Source organism: Narcine bancroftii, chromosome 14 (genome assembly GCF_036971445.1).
Source record: "Narcine bancroftii isolate sNarBan1 chromosome 14, sNarBan1.hap1, whole genome shotgun sequence".
NCBI lineage: Eukaryota > Metazoa > Chordata > Chondrichthyes > Torpediniformes > Narcinidae > Narcine > Narcine bancroftii.
The window spans coordinates 58,837,531-58,863,331 of NC_091482.1; the positions used below are offsets into that span (position 1 = coordinate 58,837,531).

General features: G+C 40.9%; 1 protein-coding gene across 1 annotated transcript; it reads right to left on the bottom strand.

Annotated features, from left to right (window-relative positions):
* scg3 (secretogranin III) lies at positions 1–25,049 on the bottom strand. Its single transcript, XM_069911756.1, has 12 exons — positions 24,804–25,049; positions 23,830–23,882; positions 22,394–22,433; positions 22,067–22,282; positions 20,427–20,569; positions 19,032–19,199; positions 14,428–14,611; positions 11,785–11,901; positions 9,629–9,712; positions 9,433–9,546; positions 2,564–2,647; positions 1–1,181 (listed from the first exon to the last, which is right to left on the bottom strand). The coding sequence occupies exons 1-12, from the start codon at positions 24,898–24,900 to the stop codon at positions 1,063–1,065; spliced, it is 1,419 nt and encodes a 472-aa protein (XP_069767857.1). The 5' UTR covers positions 24,901–25,049; the 3' UTR covers positions 1–1,062.
* Positions 25,050–25,801: the final 752 nt, after the last annotated feature.

Below are 25,801 nucleotides of genomic sequence, written 5' to 3' on the forward strand. Positions count from 1 at the left end.
TAAGTTTGTAAAGAAACTCAAAACAATTTAATTGTAGCGTTTTTTACACGAATTTGAAAAGTGGACAAATATTTACATGAACAAAGTACTGCTTGCATTTACTGACAATCATTTACACTCACAAAGGACCCAAGACTCCACATATAATCCATTCAGGTAAGTGAATTGATCACATTTCCCCCAATCCATTCACAATAAATGTGATCTCTCTGGATGCAGACACGATGCACAAGAATCAGCTTGGAAAGTCACTATTCAAACAATGGGGACAGATGTCTTTACTCGAGTGAGAAACCACTTATTGGCAGAAAAGTCAGTGTGATCTTTGAAACTCAAGATACACCAGTCAAACTGATACAAGGTAATTTACTGACAAGGAAAACAAAGGGAAGAGTATTAGATGTGGTTTATATCCAAACAAGCTTTTGAAAACTCTTCCAATCCTTTATTAATTTTAACACAGTTCCTTACAAATGGTTAAAAGGAGACTTCAAGATATAATTTGTAATCAAGCGATGTCATGGAGCCCAGAAATAAATTTTAACTAAAAAATAAAATCAAAGTACACAGATCATTCCCTGTGAAGCTGGGCCTTGCATTTATGAGGCAAATCTTTCACCGACTAACTTGTCAGAGGTGGCGGACTTTACAGTTCTAGTAGTTGGTGGGACAGCTTCTCATTTTGAAGAAGGATGTTAGGATTTGAGAGCTTGGCCAAGCGCAAGAGTCTCGTCCTATATTCTGCAGTCTCTACAAAAACACAAGAGGCTGTTGAACAAGAAGGTCTACAAATGTGGTGAACCTGCCAGCTGAGAGTGTGCTGCCCCTTCCCTGCTGGTAAATCCAAAGAATGTGGGATCCACTCCCTCCTTCCCCACCATTCCCACTCTAACCTCAGCCCAGATTATCCTCGTTTCCTGTTTAGCATCGGCTTGAAAGTACAGAACAGCCAAGGGAGAGTGAAGCTTATTAAATAACATAATATAAACTATATTTGAGTAAACTGATGGTGCTGGCCATTGTCGAAGGATCAGAATTATTCTCCTCTTGTACAGGAGGATTTCACAGGCTATCGTAGATACGTTTGATGACATCCCCTTCTCCTTCCTCCAGGATTCCCTTCTGTACGTAGGTGTCAACTTGTTGATCAATGGTGTCACGCAGCTTCTGAAGATCATACCCTGCAGTAAAAGATGTAGAGGGCATATTTTAGCACTAAGCTCATTCAATGCTTGAGATTGAAGCAAGAGGCAGATTGAGGAAATAGGAAGCTCACTGAGCAGTTGTACCTATATCTAACTGTCGAGAGAGTAAAATTGAATGTATTCTTAAATTTAGACATACAGACCCTTCCGGCTCATGAGACTGTGCCCCCCCTCCCAAAATACCCCAATTAACCTACAACTCTCGTACGTTTCTGAAGGGCAGTAGGAAACCCAGAGGAAGTCCACAAAGACACGGGGAGAACGTACAAACTCCTTACAGACAGCACCAGATTCAAACCCAGGTCACTGGCGCTGTAACGACATTGCGCTAACCAATACACTAACCATGCTGCCCTAATAGATGGGTTTAAACAGGGCTGATTCGCTTTATATAACTGCACCATTGATAATTGGACTGATTAAAAATTTATGAAATGCTGGAACTGATTTTTTTTTGTGTGTTAGAGTGAAAGTCCTTTATAGTCCCACTTGTACAGGGAAGAATAACAAATGGTCACAAGGAACCTGGCTACTATTTCTCAGAGGGGAGCAGAATGCTTTGGATTTCTCTCCTTGTAAATCTTTATTTATTTAAGATGTGTGATATATTTAATGGAGATACTGAAACCTAAAGTTAAGCATGGTTGAGAGTTTAATAAGAATTGCAAATTGATTTATGAAGTGTATCACATCTGATACAAAAGGGATTGCTATTTTTAATTTCCATAAGTTACAAGAGGCAGAGTGGAATTCTATCTGTGAATGGATCTGTAAAAATAATTCGATTTGCAAAGTTGGCCTGCATGATCTTATTTCATTGTCAAGTATAAAATTCTGCAGACGTGGGAGCCTGAAATAAATCAGAAAATGCTGAGAGTACACAAGATGTCTGGCAGCTTCTGTGGTGATCGAACACAATTGACCCAAAATATGACTCCATACTCTGTTTTATGTATGTCTCTCTACATAATTAAGCATTTAAGTGCGTAACAGTTTATTTTAAAACAAAAAATAACTTTTCAAAGTTATTTTCTACCTTTTTTTTAAATTTTTTATTTTTCACACTATATACAGTGTTGTTTTCTCCCCCCCTCCCTCTTCCCATCCCACCCTCCCTACCTCCCCTCCCATTCATTTAAAGTTCAGAATCTAAGATACATTAAACCCGTCAAAAGTTATTTTCTACCTTGATGAAGGGCTCAAGCCTGAAATGTTTAAACGTTATTTAAAGGACACTGTTTGACCTGCTGAGTTTCTCCAGCTTTGTGTTTTACTTCCTTTTTTATTTTGAAATAGGAGTTGGACACGATCCCTTCGCTGTTGAAAACAATCATTGACTGTAATCCTTTTAAACTTACCTTCCCCATTCTCCTGTTTGTGTTTCTTCAACCACTCGATATTCTTTCTGATTGCTAAAAGGTAAGACTCTGTTTTGTCAAAATCTGTTGATCAAAATGGAGAGATCAAGTTCCATTAGCAAATGATGCTTAAACAGATGTGAGCGTGCATTAAAGGTTTGGGCTTGTCCCTCATTATGCCCCAGTAGAGGCAAAATGTGCAAACATCATGCGCAGGAAATATAAATGCTTTACTTCTGCTTCATCAATATGCTGCATCTCGGTTGCAGAGCTCAGTCATGAGGCTCTGGTAGTAAGATAGAAGTGGGAATTGCAAGATTCCTTTCAAGTTACTGTTTCAAAAACTTTCTTCACAGTAACAATTTTCTGAAATAATCCCAAACAGTGGAACCATCTTTCAAGCATATTACCATGGCACTTTACAGATAAAAATAGGGAAAGCAATGGATTGATGAAATGTTACATCAAAACTATAAACAATATCTTGCTTGCAATTGCTGCAAAACTCTTACATTCTAATAGACTGGACAGGATTAGAGTTTAGGTCTCGTGTCATTCCTCGGAGATCCAATTAGAAGTGCATATGGTTATTTATGGTAGTATTAACTACTAAATCTGATCTGCTCCCCCGTCAACTTAATGCTCTTTATACATTTCAAAAAATTTAAAAAAAAGATCCTCGTGCTGTCGACCTAAATTATTTTCAAAACCAAATTTGTCCTTAGTTAATCATCTTTTTTTTCCAGTTTTGATGTGTAAGATATTTTATTCTGCTAACCAAAGTGACTCCCTGAGCCATGGAGCTATGTGTGCCTTGGACAACAGTGCTGTCCCTTTACCCCAACATTCTCAATGGAGCTTTGACTATATGAAAGCGCTCATAATTGTGGGGACCGGAATGTACGGCATGTTATTAAATAGCATCTGACATTACTGGAGGATCACAAGCCAATGCAAGAGAAAACAATTAGTTCTGTTGTTAATAGGCAGGCTTTATATTTTAATATGATCAGTTACTTTCAGACAAGTTTAGATTCAATCACAAAACAAGCGTACTTGTGAACAGATGATGTTAAACGATTTTATTTTATCATTATATGTGTTTGATGCACAGGACAAAAATACTTTTAAAACCGGTGAAGGGGCGTAAAGCTTTCACCACACGGTTTCTAAATATAGTGGGTCAGGGTCGGTCCTAGAATGTGTACATGGCCAAAGCAGAGACACTGAGGAACGAGAGCAGAAATGAGGGAGGTTTGTATATTTTTTAAAAGATTGGGCAATCAGCTGATGCCCACTTACTTATCCAGGTGAGTGTGAAACACTGACAAAAAGGATTTGAAACATGTATTTTTCAATTGTCTACCGTTGATATAATTTAACCAGTCATCTTGCTTGGTGCTTGTGGAATTCTCTGTATAGATGGATTTCTGCATTTGCCTCCAGAATATTTAAAAATAATTCACTGTTTTTGGGAAAACTTGGATATTCTTTCGCTATAATTGATAATATTTCAATAGAACTTTTAAAAAAAATAATGGGCAGTCTTGCTAGAAAACAATTGAGGTAATCTCCTTTATCAGAATCTTCAATATTTCTTTGATTTCTGTATTCTCTATTTTGATTTTAGAATGAAAAACCTTGTTATTTGCAAAGTTTTAATTTCAGATACAAAATCAAAGAATTAACCAAAACTTTGCAAATAGCAAGGTTTTTCATTCTAAAATCAAAATGGAGAAATCAGAAATCAAAGAAATATTGAAGATATTCTATCTATCCATTCTATCTCATGGAGGCATTTTGAATGTTGAAAGGCCTGGACAGAGTAGATGTGGCAAGGAGGTTTCCCCTGGTAGGGGATTCTCAGTCAAGAGGGCATGACTTCAGGATAAAAATTTAAAATAGAGATGTGGAAAAATGTATTTAGTCAGAGGATCGTGAGTCTGTGGAACTTGTCGCCACAGGCAGCTGTGGAAGCGAGGTCGATGGGTCCATTTAAGGCAGAGATTGACTGGTATTTGATTAGTCAGGGCATCGAGGGTTACGGGGAGTGGGGCTGGATCAGCTCATGATTAGAATGGCAGAGCAGACTCGATGAGCCAAAGGGCCTACTTCTGGTCCTGTATCTTGTGATCTTTTAATAACACTCAAATTTGCAATTGTCAAATTGAATTCTGTACATTAATTGCCTGGTTTTGGTGCTGGCAATTAATGGTTTGTTCCCAGTTTCTTAAACAGCCACAATGACCTTCTAGCTACTGTCGTAAAACAGCTTTTGTTCAGAAGGCAGTTGGTAAGCACCTCAGGGGATTGGATGGAGTGCGGCTAATGGGAATTGATTAAGTCGGCCAGAAGCACAATTCCACGGAAGAATTCAAAGGAGCATTTTGTTCTCTCATTCGTGTATAATGACCACTGCAAAAAACCCGGCCTCATCTAGATGTCTGGAGTGATCTCATTCCTTATAAATATTAGTGAATGTTCAGGGCATTATTATAAATTGAGAGGCAATTATATGGGTTAAAACAGAGTTGCTGATAGGTTTATCTGCATTTTTGGGTGAACCAATACTTCATCTGGGTAAGTGAATTTTAGACAAAGGTATCTTAATTCTTAAAGCTGCTAGCTGACACCTTTATAGATCAAACTTCACACATGATACTTTGTGAAGGTATTTCGTTGAAAGTATGATGACATTATGATGCACCTAAATTCCCTCTGACAGTTGAGATCCAATCTGTCCCACTAAAAACTGTACCATTCATTTAATCTCTTATTGCTGAAGTAATCAACCAATCTTCCAGAATATGTATCCCTTCTCCAATCCAGTAAAACTCCTAGTATCCAGAATTAGAGCAACTGGCAGCCTCAAGCAACAGGCAAACAAAACTGAGGAAAATAAATTTTAAACATTTAAATAAATAAGAATAAAATACTGTAAAAGGTAAAAGTAAGTGTTTAAAATTGTAAAATTACATGTTGTCTGAAGTAAAATATACACCTTTGGTGAAGATGGGAGCAAATATTCAGCCAGGGATGGCCTTGTTTGGACTTTGCTTGTGGCAGCTGTTTGAATAAAGTTGTGTGAAACAGCGATGGCGTCGCCCAGGTTGAAGAGCTGGTTGATGCCACTCGCCGTTGGGGTGACACTCTTAAAGAGTCTCCTTGTCCCTTAGTGAGAGTTGCCCCTAAGCAGAGGCTTTATCTGTAAACTTGGGGAAGGGGAGGGAGGGTCATTATCTATAATGTTATTGTTCCCCTTTTGGGTGGCTCCATGGGTGGGGAGGAACCTGCAGATGGAGCCCCAGTCAAAAGTTTTCAAAGATTCTGACTGAAAATAAAGTAAAATGCTTTAAGGTTTATATATTGATGCAAGTGAAGTTTGTCCAGTATAAGTATTTTTGTCTTTTAAACTTTTTATTCTCAAAGAAGATCGATAAGTTATCCATTGCAAGAGTAAGTCTCAAGCAACCAGGAAATACACTTATCTGGCATCTACCAATCCTTGTGCCAGATACCAGGGGTTTTACTGTACTTAATCTTGCCTGTTAAAGAGAATTATATCTGTAATGGAATCAACATGAATGGAGATAACTCTAAAGGTCATTTTCAAACTAAAGCAACATAAATGATCATCTAAAGGGGTTTTCTAAATCCACTGTTGAACCTATTTACATTGAAACTGCAAACAGTTTATGCAATGAATTATTGATGATGGAACTCAGAGGAGAAAAAGGGACTATATTTGGCTATCATAAGGTTTTTCATCTTTCCCATCTTTTCAGATTCTGCTGTGAACAGCTATCTGAGATTTACAATAGGACAGATGGCAAGCATTTTATTTCACTTGTCATTTCTTAAATGTAACAGATGCATTCTGAACGGGAGAAAGCTGTTTGCTACACAATTCAATTTTGCTTTCCTCTTGGATGTCATTATAAGAACCTGATTATCTATTGTTAGGCACCGTAATAAGGCCATTGCTACACAATGCATTTAAATCACTACTCAGGACATTGTTCAGGAATACTTACAAAATGCACCATTAATGGGCTCTGCTTTGAAATTACTTTGATGCTGTTGACTTGGCACTTACGTAGATTCAGCATTAACCAAATTTACCCAGGGAAAAGCAATAGTTTTGGCCAAGTGCTTTTTGTTCTCCACTTAAGAAGTTGCTTCAAGGATGCATTAAAAGGAGTGGCAAGCACACATTTACAGGTACTCCATGACTTGCGACCTCTGCGACTTGTGTCCATTTGCACATACGGCCGGGAAAAAAATTAAAGAAATTATATGAAACTTATTTGATTACAGTGAAAAATCAGGCCTATCTTTGGAAAATAATGCCTCGATGAGACGTTACAGCGGTGGCCAACCTCTTGCGAGGCCTGGCCTTGGTGGCCGCCACATTAAGATAGTTCACAGCTTTTTAACTCCTCGCGTCCTGGTTTTCTCCTGATTTTGTTGCTTGATATCTGACGGTCAGGCAGACTTTAGAGCCCAGCAGAATCCGCAGGGTGATCAGGGAGATAGAGAATGGAAGGAAATCCATCGTTTTACTCTTCAGTTTCACAGGTAGGGCAATTTCCCCGGCATACGTCCATTCCAACATACCATCGTTCATCTAGAACGGAATGCAGACGTATGTTGGGGAGTACCTATATAGTGCCGTTTGCAGCAAACTCTCATGCAATGGTGTCTCTTTAATATCTTCGGTTCATTCACTTGAATTTTTTTCAATGAATTAGAGCCGAATACCCAGCAACGCAGAGAATTAATGTGCAGCTCTGGACTATTGGAAAAGTTAGTTCTTCTGATTTATGTTTTAGATGTGACCAAGTAGGTACTTTTTTTCATTCGATGTGTACTTGTTCTAAAGTTAAAAGTTTTTGGTTGCAAATTTTTGGAACAGGTTAAATTTACCTTTTGACCGGTGTTATTTTAATTAGGAGATATCAAGTCGATAGCTTTAAGATTGAGATTGACTATGTACCAAATTGAATTTTTGTGTTTGTCTCTGGCAGTTTCTAAGCATGAAAATCTGACTCGGTTTTAGGTATGAAAAGATGGAATCATGAAATGAAAGCTTGTATTCCTTTAGAAAAGATTACATATATTTTAAGAGAGAAATAATTTTTTGTTTACTAAAGTTTGGAGCCCTTATTTGAAAACTATTGGTGTTGGAATTTGACCTCTCAGTCCACTCCAATAGGTGCCAACACTCCTGCAGCCAAAATGTATTAATGTGATTGTAGTAGATGATGATCTCTCCTTTTTCTTTCTTTGTAGGTGGGGAAGGGAGAAGGGAGGGTATTAGTGGGGTGGATGGTGAGGTTGGGGTTTTTTTTATATATAAATGACTAATCACATTATGCCTGTATTAAAATGTAGTAACTAATGTTATATTATGTGATTTTAAACTTAAATGAGACATTTAAAAATAAATAAAAAGTTGATGGAACAGCTGGTAGCTGAGGGACAACAGGAGAAGGAGGTTGCATCTCATGAAGGTGTCTCCCCAAGTGTATATTAACTAGTAATCCACGTGAGCCTCTCAAAGTCAATCAGTTCACTGTCCTGCCAGCCTTGCAACATTTATTTGCAGCCTGTGGTTCAGCATCTAGTCCAAATTCCCAAATGAAGATATGTGGATTAAGAGTGGTAGCAGTACTAAGTTAAACTTTTTTGTGTGTTACACCAGAATTACATTAAAGGATTTTTATCATGGTGTGACATATACAGTAACACCCCTAGTATCCAGAATTCAAGGAACCAGCAAAAAAATTCAAGGAAAATAAATAAGAATAAATAGGTAAAAAATACACAAGTTTTAAATTGTAAATGTTCTCTGAAGTAACACCTTTGGTGAATTTGGGAGCAAATATTCAGCTAATAGAGTGTGCTGGTCGTGCTTTGCTCGTAGCAGCTGTTTGAACAAAGATGTGTTTGAATAAAATGGCATCGCCCAGGATGAAGAGCTGGCTGATGCCCCTCACCGTTGGGGTGAATCTCTTAAGGTGTCACCTTATCCCTGCTTATTACGCGTCACCACAGCCATAGGGTTTATCTGTAAACTTGGATGGGGGAGGGGGTTAATTATCTGTAATGTAATTGTTTTTCTTTTGGGCATCTCTGTGGAGGGAGAGGAACCTGCAGATGCAGCGCTGATTAAATGTTTCAAAATTGTGACTGAAAATTAAGTAAAATGCTTTAAGGTTTATGTAATTCATACAAGTGAAGTTTGTTCAGCTTAAGTACAGTGTAGCAATTTTGTCTATTAAGTTTGCAGCACGGTTGGCTTAGCAGTTAGCGCAATGCTGTTACAGCGCCAGCAACCAGAACTTGGGTTCGAATCCTGCACTGTCTGTTTGTACGTTCTCCCTGTGTCTGCGTGGGTTTTCCCCGGGGGCTCTGGTTTTCTTCCACTCTTCAAAAACATATCGGGGGTGGGGGGGGTAGGTTAATTGGGTGTAAATTGGGCAGCACGGACTTGTGGTCTGAAATGGCTGTATGACTAAATTTTAAAATTTAAAATTTATTCTTAATGCAGGTGTATTCACTAGGCTTTGTAAGAGTAAGTCTCAAACAACTGGAAAATACACTTATCTGGCATCTACCAATCCCCATAGACGCCAGGTACCAGAGGTTTTACTGTAATCAGGTCTGTTAAGCACATCAGTGATTTAACAAGGTTCCCACTTTCCCACGTGTTTACCATCTCCCATGTAACCATTCTCTCTCTTTGGGTCTTCAAGAGGTCATAACAAGAAAAGGTATGATAGGAAAATGGATGCATTTGGATGGATTCCATCTTCCTGCTGAGCAATGACGGCCCCATTGATCCAAGGATCAGTGAATGATTGTACCTTTCATATTTTTTCTTTGTTCCACTTCCTCTTTTGTGGAGTCTTCAGAATCTGCCGCCTCTTTGTCCTGCTTTGCGACGTATTTCTTTGTGCTGTCCGAGTTGTCAGTCGTCTCTGCAGAAAGTGATGGAACCTGATTTTAATGAAATGATCCTTGCGCAGAAAACAGTCCCTGAAGCAATGATCCCAAATTTACCTGCTGCCTCCTTATATAAGGCATACGGCTTGGCTTTACTGAGCTTGCTTTTGGTCTGAACAGCTATCATTGCATCCAAATTCTCTGCAAAAAAGGGATTATAAACACCAAATAATTCATTCTCTGTTCAAAACAATCTATAAATATAAACTAGTGCAAATTAATTCAGTTTGAGACAATTTGTCTGGTTGTATACAAGTCAAAGATGAGATCTGCAAACATCTTTCAGTTTCACGTCTCCTACCCCTCTCTAAAAATAAATCCTTTCATGTATAACATGAAAAATTGATTCTGGATCATACGTAAGCTAGTAGTTGTACAGTTGCCAATGCTACATCTGCAACTCTTCATTTAGAATCACATGATATTAACATTGATGCCTTCAGGAATAAATGGCCTAACATCACCAAGATTTACCAGGCTGAGGCTACGTCACAATGAGGTGTGTTTGCCGTAGAGCATTGGATCGGTGGTCGATGCACGAGACCCCCTCCCCCTCCCCCCCATCAACGTGATCTACTGGGATCATTGTCTGAAGAGGGCTCATAAAATCGTTAAGGACCCCTACCACCTTCTAGCTACTCCTGTCAGGAAAGAGATACAGAAGTATCAGAACCACCAGGCTGAGGAACAGCTTCCCACAGACAGTGAGTCTTCCGAATGAATTGCACATACAATCCCTCTAAGAATTTACTATTACTTAACAATATTTATTTATTCTTATATAAATTGCTTGGAAATATGTGTGCTATGTCTATATATGTGTTTGCATTTTTTTTAAACATCGAGGTCCGAAGAATGCTATTTTGTCCAGTTGTCTGACAGTATTAAACTTGATGGGCATCCATACTCGTGTCCAAAATGGAGATGGTATTAATGCTCCAGCCCCTAACTGTACTAACAATGGAGCAGACACATTTTTCTGCTCTACAGTTAAGCAAGAAAATCTGCAGAGGTTGGGGGTTGAGTTTAATACACAAACGTGTTGGAGAAACTGAGCAGGTCACGCATCATCCATAGGAAGGGTGACCGACGTTTTGGGCCTGAGCGCTTCGTCTGAATGCCTGGATAACAGATTATATTGGCGCCCTTTCCCCCAATCGACATACACTTCTTCAGGAGGGACAATATCTGAAAGAGTGAAGCAGACTTTAATACATCTCCTGTTCTTGTATTTTATCTGCAGCACCCTACTCTATGTTCAAAGAATTTGTGTCTACTTTACAAACACAATGTAATTCAAATTGCATATAGTAGTTGCACAGTTTGGAACAATACATTGTGACTGATTTGCATTGTAGTTATCAAGACGTATATACAAAAGGATTGCTTGTTATCTCAGGAAGAAAATGGCATTTGTAAGACCAATTAATGATCAAACTGCTTGCTCACCTATTCTTGTATATAAACGGGATCCAGTTCGGGCGCCTGCCGACCTTTTGCTCACACCTTGATGAAGGGCTCAAGCCCGAACTGTTGTTTATGTGTCTTTATCTTTGCTACATAACGTCCACTGTTTGACCTGCTGAGTTTCTACAGTGTTGTGTTTATACTTCAACCACAGTGTCTGCAGACTTTCATGTCTTTTCTACTCCAGAAATACAATTTTTAAAATATAATTGTCAGGTATTTCACTTTGTTTTGACCTGTGATAATACTGAGAAACACAAGGCTGATAAAAAGAAATAATAAAAGAAATAATACAAACAATGCAAGCATGACGTAGCAGCTCCAGTTTTGTATGGAAAAAAAAAGATCTTCTTTTGAATGGTTTACAAAGATAAAATTAAGAATATAATAGTTAATGAAAAGTTATGAGATAAGCAGTTCACTCTCCACACGCAGATAGTTTCTCCAAGTCATATGATCTAGATCAATGGTTCTCGACCTTTGCTTTTCCACTCACATACCACTTTAAGTAATCCCCTACTCTCCACAGAGCACCTATGGTATCCTAAGCCATAGATGCTCTGTGGTTAGTAAGGGATTACTTAAAGGTAGTATGTGAGAGGAAAGAAAAAGGTTGACAACCATTGATGTAGGTCGTCCATTAGTGCAAATCATATTCTTGTTTACAGATGATGTCCACTGTGTTTTTGATAATTGAGCCCACGTCGGTATTATATACTTGATGTATAATTGAGATGTATTCTTACCCAGATAAGAAACGCCTTCTTCTGGTTTTATTGTTCCGTATCTCACCATCATTTTCACAAAATCAATGAGGGTTTTCATGACGGTTATCAATGTTTCCTTTTCCTTTGCATCTTGCTCTGAATAAATAAAATCAAGTGTATTGGGCAAAACCATGCATGCAATATACAAACTGAAGCAGTTTTAAACCAATCCAGAATGAATATTGATGTAGATTTCAATTGTTCAATTCTGGAACAGTAATATGTTTTAATTGGGATTCCTTCATTGATTTTAATACAGGGGTTAAACAGCTGATGGCTAGTACTCCTGAAGTAATATTGAGGTTGAAGAACATAAAGGCATTGATTCTAGAATAATATATTGATCCCATTTTTTTTTGCTGCATCCAACAGTTTATAAAATTTACCCAACATGTTTATGTGGCCCTACCAATACCAATTATTTTTTGCAAATGAGAAAATTTCCAAATTTTTCCATTAATTGTGTGATCAATTTCCAAACGTAGTTCAAGTGACTGCCCAACCATTTGACGTTAATATTGCAATGCTTTAATAATAAAATTTAACGGTGGGGATTTTTGCATTTGGTGGACCAGATTTTTGAGCATTGTCAGTGAGTGAATACGTGTCAGTCACACGTTCAACATTGAACTTCTGTGGGAATGCTTTGACCAATAAGTTCAAATAAAGAGATGCCACACCTGGAAGAAAGAACTCGGGACCAATGAGAACAAGCTGAGCACACTTCATTAAGCAGCCATATTGAAGGACAATTACTGAGATGCAGAATTCAAGTTGGTACAGTAGGCTTGAATGGTTAGCGCAATGCTATTACAGCGCCAGAAACCCGGGTTCGAATCCAGTGCTGTCCGCAAGGAACTTGTATGTTCTCTCCGTGTCTGCGTGGGTTTCCTCGGAGTGCTCAGATTTCCTCCTACTGTTCAAAACGTACAAGGGTTGTTGGTTAATCAGGATGGTCTTGTGGGCTGGAAGGGGCTGTTACCATGCTGATTAAATAAATTTGTTACGAGTTCAGTGAACCCCCATATACCAGCAGCAATAGAAATACACCAAAGCAATGGTTCCTTAAACAAAATTAGTTTATTTCTATGAGTATAGAATAACAAGATCAACACTTAACTTATCAACACTAAGATATTTACACAATCCCTCCACAACCCCCCTCCCCCAACTTTATCTAAGTGCAAGTGAGTGTAATGTGTTTTCAAGTCCTTGTTACTGGCCAATCTTCCACTGTCCACATTTTCAAGGCTACAGTTTCCAGTCATCTTCAATCCTGTGCACAGAATCAAACAGTCATTACATTCAAGCAAACTTCAGTGCTTAACTTAGAATTACCAGACAGGAAAGTTATGGAGGGTTGCAGAGAGATGGTTGTTGCTTATTGGACACCCCAAACAGGAGTGTCTTCCAGAAGAAACTTGTCTTCTTTCCAGGTTCTTCTCACAGAGTTCTTCTCCTCTTCGCCACACCGGGAAGACTAACTGCCACTCCTGATTTCCACAGAGAGTCCACTCAGGCTACCATACAAGAACTCTGCCCAATCTTGAAAAAGGAAGCCTTTTCAGCTCGTCTTCTGTCCAACCTTTCTCAGACCGCCTCCCGTTAACCTTCTCTCTCCTTCTCTGCCGATCTCCTCCTGATGTTCCAGGCACTGTTATTTTTTTTTTGGTTTCAGTTTGCAAATGTTGCAATTTCCAGGCTTTACAAAGAAAACACATGGTCCCAACTCTCTGCAAATGTTTTGGTTTCTGGGGTGTGCTTGCACGTGTTGCTAAAGCCCAGAACCTTCTATTTGCACCTTCTCTCTAACTCTGCAAGGCATTGCTCTGCCTGTAAAATGCATGTACCTAACAGCGAACCCAATTCTAATACCTTTTATAAACATATATTTAATTAATCCATTGTGTCACAATTATTAATTGATTATACATAAACAACTCGATGAAACAGTGTCTCTCCAGATCAGGTTAATAGGGAAGGATCAATCAGAAAATTTAATTCAATGTCAAATTAGGAACATGAAATTAATAGAAGTTGGACAGAAGTGCAAATGTGATTTAAAAAAAAAGTAATAAATTTATGTGCTTTTTTAAAAAAACAATTCCACAATAATTGGGCTTTACATTTTCAGAAGTTAATTTTCAATGCAAGTTGTAGACAGCAAATGAGAGCCTGCTATTAAAATATTTCTTGGAATGGACAAGGTTTTTATTAAAATGGGGAGTTGGAAGGTACATACAAACAGCACAGTAACAGGCCCTTTCGGCACAAGAGCCCATGGTCCCCAAATACCCCAATTAACCTACAACCCCTGCATGGTTTTGAATGGTATGAGGAAACTGGAAACCCACAAAGAAGGTACAAAGTCCTTACAGACAGCGCCGGATTCGAATCCCGGTCGCTGATGCTGTGACAGCGTTGCATTAACCACAACGCAAACAGTGCTGCCCCAGGAAGGTCATGAGAAAGGATGCTTTGGTGAAGCCAATGGAAGAACCGTTTCTGGAGGAGCACAGCAATCTCCATCAGCACCCCCATGATCTACACGTCTCACTGGGCCGACACGATGCTTGCTCACCATTTACCCCATTCCAGAACTCGCCCTGATTTCTCAATTACCTGCGTCCAAACTCTGCAGTAGGTTGTAGAAGTTGGGAAAGTACTGAAGCTCTTCCATGCCATCGGCAGAGGCTGCATTACTTTTCTGCTTCTGGTAATTGCTCAAGCCCCGACTATCGCCCAGAGCACGCTTGCTCTCCTCCTCCACAAACTCACTTTGGCTCTTTGTAGGTTTTGTCGTTTTCTGTGGAAGAAGTGAGAAAATAAGCAAAAGCAGTGTTCTCACGAACACAAATGCAAGGCGATACAGAAATGAGAACAGAAGGCACCCAAATCATGAAAAACATGACCGGTTTGAGTTCCTCCAGGTCCACTGAGCTCTAAAATGATCACCACCCCAATAATGGTCTAAAGTTGAGGTAAGGAAAGAGAGAGCCTCCCTTTGACTTATTGTTTAACAGAATGTCAAGGAGTCCTGGTTCAACAGAAGAAGGGACTCCAATGGTTGGAGTCAAACATTATGGAAAGGCACATGGTTGTGGCTATGGGAGATCAATCCTCCTTGCCCCAGAACAGAAATTGCTTGCAACCGTGTCCTACGCCCAATGCAGCTTCATCTGTCCTTCCATCATAAGGTCACAAATGGAGATGCTTAACGATAATTTAATGATAATCCACTCTGCTCACAAATCCTCAAAAATTTGTGTTTGCCTGCTTTTTTTGCCTGGCCACAAACATCTCAAAGAGAAAGGCCAACTACCAAACTTTGTCATTTAATGGCATTTCATCACCAAACCCCTCCCCCCAGCATCAACATTCTTGGGGTCGTCATTGACCAACTGGACTACCTGATACTTAAAGCTTTTCCGTCACCTGTTAAGAACACCTTGGATGAGTGCAGCTCCACTAACACTCAAGAGGTTTGACTGGACTCGTTTTGAAGTTTGTCCCAGCCAGAATCATCTGTGTAGAGCCAGAATAAACCATTAAATCTAACATGACTATTCCTCCCATTTCTACAGGGAATCTGTTAGTTTTGCTCTTCAGCTGTCTGCAAAGAATTGGTTCAGAGAGGGTGCTCAGTTAATTATCATAGTCCCATGTTGGTGTTCAATGTATCTATCTCCTATAATATTTAAGTGTATCAAAGACATACGATTTAAGAAAAAAAATACCTGTAATTAGCAATGTACACAGACTCGACGTCCAGTACTGCATCACAGACAACATTACAAAGGTGCTTGTTTTCTGAAACCTAGTCACGGTTACGTCAAGTAATGATTGAGAATATCTACAGGGAATGCTGCCATCAGAGAGCACCACCAATCACCAAGGATAAGCATGGTTGGCGTAGCGATTAGCACAACGCCTTTACAGCGCCAGCTATCAGGACCGGATCAGGGTTTGAATCCCGTGCTGTCTGTAAGGAGTTTGTATGTTCTCCCCGTGTCTGCGTGAGTTTTCCCCGGGGACTCTGGATTCCTCCCACCATTTAAAATGTTCTGGGGTTCTCGGTTAATTGGATATAATTGAGCTTTTGGACCAAAAAGGTCTATTACCGTGCTGTCTGTCTAAACATTTTTTTAAAAATTTCAATTAAAAATTAAAGATCCACACCACCCAGCACACGCTCTCTTCTCACTGCTGCCATCAGGAAAGAGGTAGAGGTGCCACAAGACTCACACCGCCAGGTTCAGGAACAGCTGCTATCCCTCCACCATCAGTCTCCTCAACGACAAACTCATTTAAGGACTATTACTTTTGCACTTTATTGATTTCTTTTCTCTTCACTGCACAGTCAGTTTGTTCACATTTCTTTACAGGTGTACATTGTGTATGGTTTTATTTGCACTACCAATAAACTCACTCGCAGGGAAAAATGTATGTACTCTGACAATAAATCTTAAATCTGGTTTAAGGGAAACACAAATAACACCTGCCCCAACTGTAGGAAAAGGTCATCTATATTAACAAGGATGGTTAAAATGGTATCATGGGATGTTTTTTGTGGTCAATCAGGAGTGAAAATGAAAACAAAAACACACACACAAAGGTGGAGAAACTCAGCAGGTCAAACAGTGTCCTTTATAGAGCAAAGGTAAAATACAGAACCAACATTTCTGGCCATCCAAGCAAAAGAGAAAGGGGGGGGGGGTTTATAAAGTCAGGAGGTGATAGGTAGAGAAGGAAGGGAGGGGACAGCAGTGAGCAAGAGGAGGGATAGCTGGGTGAAGGGATGGAGGAGAACAGGAAAGGGCAAGGGCAGAGGAGAGCAGGAAAAGTCAATGTTAATGCCATCTGGTTGGAGAGAGCCCAGACGGAAAAATCAGTGTTGTTCCTCCAATTTATGGGTGGTCTTACGTGGGATAGTACACAAGGCCAGACATGTGAGTGTGGGAATGTGATACAGAACTGAGATGGTTGGCTACTGGGAGTTCTCTGTCACTGGTGCGGACGGAGTGAAGCGATCTCCCAGTCTGTGCCCAGTCTCTCCACAAAGGGAGCACCAGATGCAGTAAATCAGTCCTGTGGGTACACAAGTGAAGTGATGCTTCACGTGACGTGAAAGGCCAGTTTGACCCTGGTGGGGGGTGGGGGGGGAGGAGAGGAGGTGTGGGCGCAAGTGTTACACTTCCTGCGGTCACAGGTGAAGGTGCCGGGGCGGGGAGGTGGTGGGGGTGGGTTGGGGGAGAGGAAAATTAGTTCAGTTTGAAAGGTTCTAGAACACCTCTCCTCCCCCCCCCCCCCCCCCCCCCACCTGTTCTTCAGTGAATGTCAGCCAAGATGTGTGCAAGTGTTAAATGTGCATCTGGTAAATGCATAACCTCTGAGGTGAGAGAACTTCCCACTGAGCCATGGCTGACACTTAACTTGTCAACCTAATTAATCAAGGAAAGCTCTGATACAAACAGTTTTCTTGCTGGGTTTACAACACTTTAACATACTTCCTAGGTTCTACAAATTATGAAGATAATTATGCAAACTTTACAGATGACAGAACTTGCATCATCTACTTGTCAAGGACAAATGAATGAAGTCAATTTTTGTGGTTATAGATTATGGTTGTAATTAACCTTTCAAATAAACCATTCTACATTTTGAAAAGCATCTTCTCCTTGGTTCTGCAATTAATAAACATTCGGGATTCTTTTCCCAGCAGCAATTAGTGACCAGAGTTTACTCAGTTCCCCACCATTGGACAAATATTGTGATTCACTCCACTGATAATTCTGCAACTATTAAATAAGTATTATTTTTCCCGCAGGGTGAAAGAGAGCGACCATCATCATGGTACCCAATAACAGGTCTTAATGATGACCGCCCTGTGGCACTGACCTCCAGCATTATGAAATGCTGAGAGTCTGGTGGTGGAATGCATCAAAGCACACCTCCCAGAGACACTGGATTCATTTCAATACAAGGAACTGTTCTACAGACGGTGCTGGCCAACCTGGAGAATGCTGTCTCATACACCAGGCTGCTGTTCAATACGATCATTCCCCAGAGGCTGTTGCAGAAGCGGTCCTTGCTGGGACTCAACACCCCTCTTTCTAACTGGATCCTGGACTTCCTAACGGAAAGACCACAGTCTGTCTGGGTCAGTAGCAGAATCTTGAGCAGTGTCACACTGAGCACTGGCGCACCTCAGGGCTGTGTGCTCAGCCGGCTCCTGTTCATGCTACTGACCCATGACTGCATCACCAGATACAGCTCCAACAGTGTCATCAAATTTGAAGATGACACAACAGTCATCAGCCTCATTAGCAACAAAGATGAATCACACTACAGAGAAGAGGAGGAAAATCTTGTGAAACGGTGTGAGAGGAAAAACCTGAGTCTCAACGGAAATGATCGTGGACTTCAGGAGCACCAGGAACGACCACCCTCCACTGCACATCAACAACTCTGAGGTGTAGAGAGAGTGGGGAGCACAAAGTTCTTGGAGTTCATTTAACTAGTGACCTATTGTGGGCACACAACATCTCACTTGTCAGGAAGGTGCAACAGCGATTGCACTTCCGGAGAAGACTGAAGGCTATTGGCCACCATTATGTAAACTTTTGAGAGGAGCTCTATCGAGAGCATCCTGGCCGTATGTGGTACAGTTGCTGCGGAGAAATGGATCGGAGGTCAATCCACAGGACGATAAGAGTCTGGAGAGGGCGTGCAAAATCATTGAGGACCCCTCTGCCCTGCACTCAGCATTTTTCAGCTGCTCCCGTCGGGAAAGAGATAAAGGAGTATCAGAGCCAATACCACGGGCAATGGGAATGCAGAACAAGCAAAGGAACTGCTCTCACTAACCATCTGAGACTCTCATCTGTACAAAGCAAGATTTATTTATTTATTTTTGTGGATAAAATACATGTCCGGCATATGTATTATTTGTCTCTATGTGTGTTACGTCTGGTTGTGTGTCTGCATACTTTGCACCGAGGACCGGAGAACGCTGGCTTGTCAGTTTGTATGTGCAATCAGATGAGAATAAACTTGACTAGAAAAGTCAGAATTTTGACAATCCAACCTTTGTGTGATCAAATCCCACCTGAACCAATTCAAGTGCATTGTAAAACAATTAAATGTTACATATGTAACTGTCATCTGTGTGGTGAGCTTGTATACAGATGAGGAAGACTCTCAGTAATTTGCTTTAGCGAACTTACCACTTTCGCCACCTCCTCTCCTCTTTCACTCAGATTATCATCTGTCTTCAGGTCAGGGTGATCAACATTTTCAATCCTCAACTCATTCTTGTGAGCTTCACTGGTAATAATTTCTTTCAGGGCGACAGCAACTTCATCCTCCAGATTATCAGCCTGATTTTCTGTTATCTGTTGAAGACCATATCAACTTTAACATCAACACAGGTATAATATCAATGTTTTTTAAAATACTGTCCTCCCGCCCATAAGCTATCCTCTCCCACTACTACTTCTCAGTTTCTGTTCTCCCACCCGTATCCAGCTAAAGGTCTGTCCTTCTCCCCCAGCCCCTTCTCCCCTCCATTTCATTCAGGCTCCTACCTGCTTTTATATATATATAAACTGGTGTTGGTGCTGCATAATTGCTCGGCAAGAGGAGGTATGAGGTGCTCCTTCCATCCGTAGCCTACAGGTCCCCCTTGGGCAAGTTGTAGTACCTGCTTAGCCTCCATTCAGGGAGATGGTGGATGGTTTTTACCAGCAGGTTCTACAAATTGGAATTGATGGTTGTGAAACTAAAAACGGTGGGCAGATGAATCTGCGGATCAATGGCCAGGGTTACCCGTCCAGTACGGATACTGCAGCTGAAGAAGGAAACGGGAAACCACTTCCCTTGTATGATCACAAACTCAACATCGACTACGGTCTCAGCTCAAAGGTGGAGCCTTCACTGAAAGAGAACAGGGGAGGCAGCAACCACAATTTGGAGGGTCAGAGATCATGATGTGATGGCCCACGCCGAACGGCAAGGCACCTGAGTGACAATAACCTTTTTGCTCACACCTGACCCAAAACATTGGTGACATAATCTTTGCTACATAAAGAACGCTGCATGACCTGCTGAGTTTCTCCAGAACTTTTGTCTACTACGATCACAGCGCCTGCAGATTTTCTTATTTAACTTTTTAAAAATATCCTCTCTTTAGCCCCCAAATCAATATCAGATTCAAATTGATCCATATCAGATTGAGGGGAAAAAATTATGTCAGGATGGGGGTTGTGAGAGAGGAAGGAGGAAAAAGGATTTCTCCTCCCCCCCCCCCCTCTCCCCCGCCATAGTCTTGATCCTTTTATTCAATTTTGTTGCTCAGCCCTTCTCAGTTTGTAAATTAAATGTGATTCTCTTGCAGCTTTTCTGTGATTTCCCTGAGGCACATATGGTGCACTAATTAAGTGTCAAGGAGGTGAGGTAACAATGATCCTTCAGTGCAGCTTTGAATTAAGTATTTGAATTGATGCTATATTTCCCCACAGCACTAGCTCCTGATAATTTCCTCATGCAAATTGAAAAAGATGTTGAATGCACTATCTTTTTTGATTGCATTGTAAATGTACTTGTAATTTTTAGACATCTACCAGTCCCAGGTTTAGGAGCTTGGAAACGATTCTGTCGAACACCCCTCTATCATTTTCTTCATAGATTCGACTGGCGATTTTCTGGACAATGTCTTCAGCAGTTAAGGGGGTACCGTCCAGATGGTGTAGCCCATCAGGGTCATCTATCAGGATAAACAAGGATCAAGGCATAATGTGCATTTTATAATCTACAAAATAATAACACCAGACAATGAAGATTTTGCTTCCTAAACACATTTGTGTGTATTTTATGGATTTTGACCTGCCGATCACGAAAACCACCTTAAATTTTCCTACCACATACTTTTTTTAAAGATACAACCCATTTTTGTGATTTCCTGTCATATTTTATGTCTACATCAAGCAGACAAAACCATGAAATGCAACGTGTCATCAAAAATTCATTTTCTACATTCGCACTTGGACTCCATCCCTGCTTATTCTTGGGGCAGACTTGGCCCTTTCAAACTGCCATGAAATCTGGTGTTAACTGGGCAATTTGCATGGTTAGTGACCCAGGTACATGGTGATTTGAAAGAGTCTAACCGGGTCAACCTGGTTAGAACCCAGCCAAGTCCCTGACCTACCTCAGAGGTGGTCAGAGAACCCAGTAAAACTTACCAGGGCATCTTGCTCCTGTGGTTTGAAAGGGGAAATGGGGGACTCGGTTACTCAGGTGACGTCAGTGCTTGCATTGCAGGGAAGCCCCTGGTGGAAGTGCCACTGACATGATGTGGGGAGAGGGGTGGAGGGAAAGAAGAGTCTTCGCCGTGATGATCAGGATAAGAGAGAGGCCACTGCCGCGATGTACTGCTGCTGTGAACACATTCTGGTTCCCAGCGACTGCTCAATGTGGGAGTGAGGGAGCAATGGCCATCTTCCTTATCCACAATCCCCCAGATTGAGATGTCGCTGTGAATCAGAGCAACCAATCCCCCTCATTCGCAGCAGCTGCAAATCGCTTGGGGGGGGGGGTGGTTAGGAGGTTGTGACAGATGGAGATTAGAGGGAGGACTGATGGAGATTGTAGGGGGGGAATTGACGGCCAATACTTCCCATGAGTGTGTGATGCTTCATTCACCATGTCAACATAGGGGGGGTGGGATCCCCCTTTAATTTCTGAGTTATCAGGTAGGTTTGGGTGCAATTTGAAAGGTGCATCCTGCACCCAAGACCCAGAAATCACATTCAGGTCTCAGGAGGGCTACCCGGGTGCTGCAATTTGATAGGTTTCACAGGACATTGTCACCATGAAAAAGAGGATTCAGGGCAATGCTGGCCGACTATTGTTGGACACTGACACTAGAGGCATCAGATGCCAAGTACAAACAAAAATCAACAGCCAAACATATTCAGGTCAGTTGAATTGGTGCAACGGGTCAGCGTTATTAGGTGATTAAACATGCTAAAAGTCAATTTAATGTTTCTCCAACTACCTACGTGATACACGAAAGTTGAAATTATCTTTGTGTTCAGCTTGAAGTCATCTATCATAATCCCCCATTTTCTTTCATGAAGCAAAATAATTGTCCAATATAATCAGAAGTGTATAAACAGTAAGGATATATAGACCAAGTAAATCTATGTGAGAAGATAGCATGTTATTCTTGGGAAATGAAAGTACAGTATTAGGACGAGACCTTCATCTTTGTAATCCATTGCACTTTTTGTGGAATCATCATAATCCTCTGCCCGTCTCCTGCTTTTGGTGGAATCTGCATTGACAGAGGGAGGAGAGGCATCACTCGGAGCATTTTTGGTGATGGAACCTTCCTTCTCTCTTTCTTTCTCTGCCAATGACATCAGCAGCACGAAGTCATCTGCAAACGAATCATTCTGCAGCTGGACTTGGTCTTCTGCAAGGATATGAAATCAACGTGATGGGCAAACAGGAAAAGTAACTCGAAGGGGAGAAGGAATTTCTGCTGCGCGATGCACAAGTAATCTTAAAAAAAAATATTGTTCACCTGTAGATGCTGGCTGACTGACTTGCCCAGCCTCCGCTATCTAGAGGGAGAGGAAGGAAACATTTAAAAGGTGATGGAGGGGGTTCACCTGCCCCCAAAAATCAAGAGATTTCCCAACAGAGGAACTGATAATGTATCCAACAATAAATATCTCCAAAGGTCTTTATTCAACTTGTTTAGACATATATAATATTAAAAATAATACATATATCGAAATATATATATATATATATATATATATATATAAATATAAATATATATTTTTAAAAACAAATATATATTTATATTTATTTTAAAAGTTATCTGGTAACTTATTGGCTAGCTAATTGACAGGAATAGGTGCTAAGAGACAAATTAATGAGATTCAGATGGAAGATGGTACATATACTACCGACCATTCTAAAGTAAATGGTACATTTAGAGAATTCTACACCAGATTGTACACTTCTAAATCTAATAATGAGAGTACTTTAATGTTGGATTTTTCTGGACCACCTTAATTTGCCTACACTTCCTCAGTATAATGTACAAGCCTGGAGGGACCCATTTCTCAAGATTAAATACATTTTGCAATTTCTTCCTTATAATCTGGTAAATCTCCAGGGCCTGATGGGTACCCCATGGAATGTTATAAATCTTTTTTTCCAAATTGCTCATGGCCCTACTAATTCCGTACTTAATGACTCACGTAAGCAAGGGAATCTTCCATCATCCTTTAATGAAGCTTGATTTACTCTTATTCTGAAAAAGGGGAAGGATCCACTTGAACGTGCTTCTTATATTACTTCACTTCGAAGATTTGGTCGAAAATATTGGCCCATCGATTGAAGAATAAAATGTATCTTTATATCTATATGCGATTATTATATGCTGCATATTGTGTGTAGGTTTGTGTACCGTGGGCCAGAGACATGCTGTGTTGTCAGGTTGTACGTACCAACAGATAAGTGTGAACTTATTTTAAGTGTGAATTTTTTTAACATTGATCTTGAAAAGGGACCAGTATCATTAATAAACAGATGAAGGTGTGTAAAACTCTATCGAAGTACTCCATAAATGATTATGATAGTTTATTGCCATACATATAAATACAATGTACAGAAAGTCTCTGACATTAACAAACTATATGTTAAATTAAAATAAAACAAAATGCTGGGGAAACTCAGCAGGTCAAGTGTACTTTATGTAGCAAAGATAACGCTTTGGGCTGGAACCCTTCATAAATGTACGCAGGCAAAAACGTTGGTTATGTATCTTTAGCTGAGTTTCCCCAGCATTGTATCTTTACTTCAATTACGGTATACGAAGTGTGCAAAAGAAAAAGGGAGGTTACATTTACAATAGTGCAGGCAGACCCCGGACTCGTGCTCTGGTTAATAAATGCAGGTATGAACCGACCAATCAAACCTCGTGTGAAGCAGTAATGCATCATTTACCTGTTCTTCCAACGGGGTTTCGGCCGACAATCCCCGATTAGATTCAGGTTTGTCTGAAATGAATGGAGAACGTGAACAGAATACGTGCAAAACAGGATGCCACGGACTCGAAAGATTTTTCTTGACGTTTGCCCATAAATGTAAACCAAAGGCTGGCTGCTAAATTGAAACTTTACTGCATGTAAACCTGTCCTTGCCATAGGTTTGGCAACTAGAAATTGTTCTCAAGTCCCAGATTGGCTTTGGGTCACGGTTCCCTTTTAGTCTATTGCAAATTCCACTGATTATTCATTCACTTGTCTGGTGGCGCTTCAGCGATTTTAAAATGAGTTGAAGATTAAAATGTCAGAGACTTATCCCACAGCCATTGGCCTCAATCCGCCGCGAACCGACAGCCATTCATTGTGAATATGAAGCCCTGTTAAATCCTCAATTTGCTCGACGAGTGGAACATTCCTAATGCGGATAAATCGCAATTATACCAGTCGGGGTTTTAATATATGTCTGTGATTCCGGGAACCGTTCGGAAAATCGACTCTGGACATATATACCAACTGGTAAAAACTCTTCCAGTTTCACCCGAAATCAGTGTCTTTTTTTTTGGCAACTCCGAAATCAGGTCTGGAAGGGAACAAAACAATAGCGAGCAGCCTGCAGTGGTTCTCAACCCTTTCTCCCCACTCACAGACCACTTTAAGTCATCTCTTACCAACTACAGAGCTTCCTATGGGATGACTTAAAGCGGTCTGTGAGTGGGGAGAAAGGGTTGAGAACCACTGCCCTGGTGTTGTTCAGCATCTTTCCACCAACATGTCTCTGACACACAAAAGGATTGTCTCAACATGAGAAGGCGGCGAGTTTACTAGGGTGGTTAAAACAGCCGAAGAAGAAATCTTCACACGGACCAGTTTTGATTTGATCTGATCCATCGCTTCACAAATGCGATGTCCTACTGCATCTGTGAACGGGCTTACCTTGCGGATCTCCGGGTGTCGGGAACGCATTGATCTGCTGTAACGCCAATGCAATGATCTGCAAGGAGAGGAGACAGACAGTATATTTGGAAGGCATCGCGGTAGAGGCAGAAGGGCGCTGACGTCCCTTGGCAAGAGGAGCTTGGTGGTTCGTGGCTGCAGACGGACGTGGAGTCCGATTCAGCACCGTGGACAGCGCAGAGGAATCACGGAGTAAGACGTGGCGTGCTCCGCCGGTGGGTGGGACTGGGCGCCCGGGCTTGATCTCCTTGGCAGCTCTCAGGAGGTGGACTCCATGCAAATCAAAGCCTGTGCGTCAGCCCTCTCCGAACCTGCGTCACGCCACACACACACAAAAAAACCCAAAGAAAGAGATCAGAGATTTCCATTTCATTACCCCGGCCTGATATTTCCTGCGCTTCAACACTCATTTGTTGCAAAGACACTCAACAAAAGATGCCGCGCGTAATAAATCAGATTAGGAAACACTTTCTTGATGGCACACTCTTGATCATCGGTCGGTCAATATATTTAACAACAGACGCTGATTAATGCCCAGAGGTCCGCAGATCAGATCAACCAGCTGTGATCCGAGAACGAAAAGGTAAATGAATAAAAAGAGATTCTCCAGAAGTCCTGTTCTTTCATACAAAGGTACCTGTAACACAATAGGTTTAATTTAATTTGGCCCAGATGGAAGGGCCTGCTCCTGTTCTATGTAACGTTGATCATTCTGGGGTTCATTGGAAACCCACCGTGGAGAATATAATGTATTCATTTTGCCCCAGTTAAACATATTTCTTGTTTTAAGTGAGAGTGTGAGATGTTAATAGTAGGCCTTTTTTAGACTGCAAAGTATCTCCGTAGACATGGGCCATGTTGAGAAGCCAGCTTACCTGTTCACACTGAGTACAAAAAAGCCGGCTCCATGAGAAAACTGCCTTCCCGAAGCAAAGGAGGCGAGACATTTATGGCATCAACGTTGGCATTAACTGTGC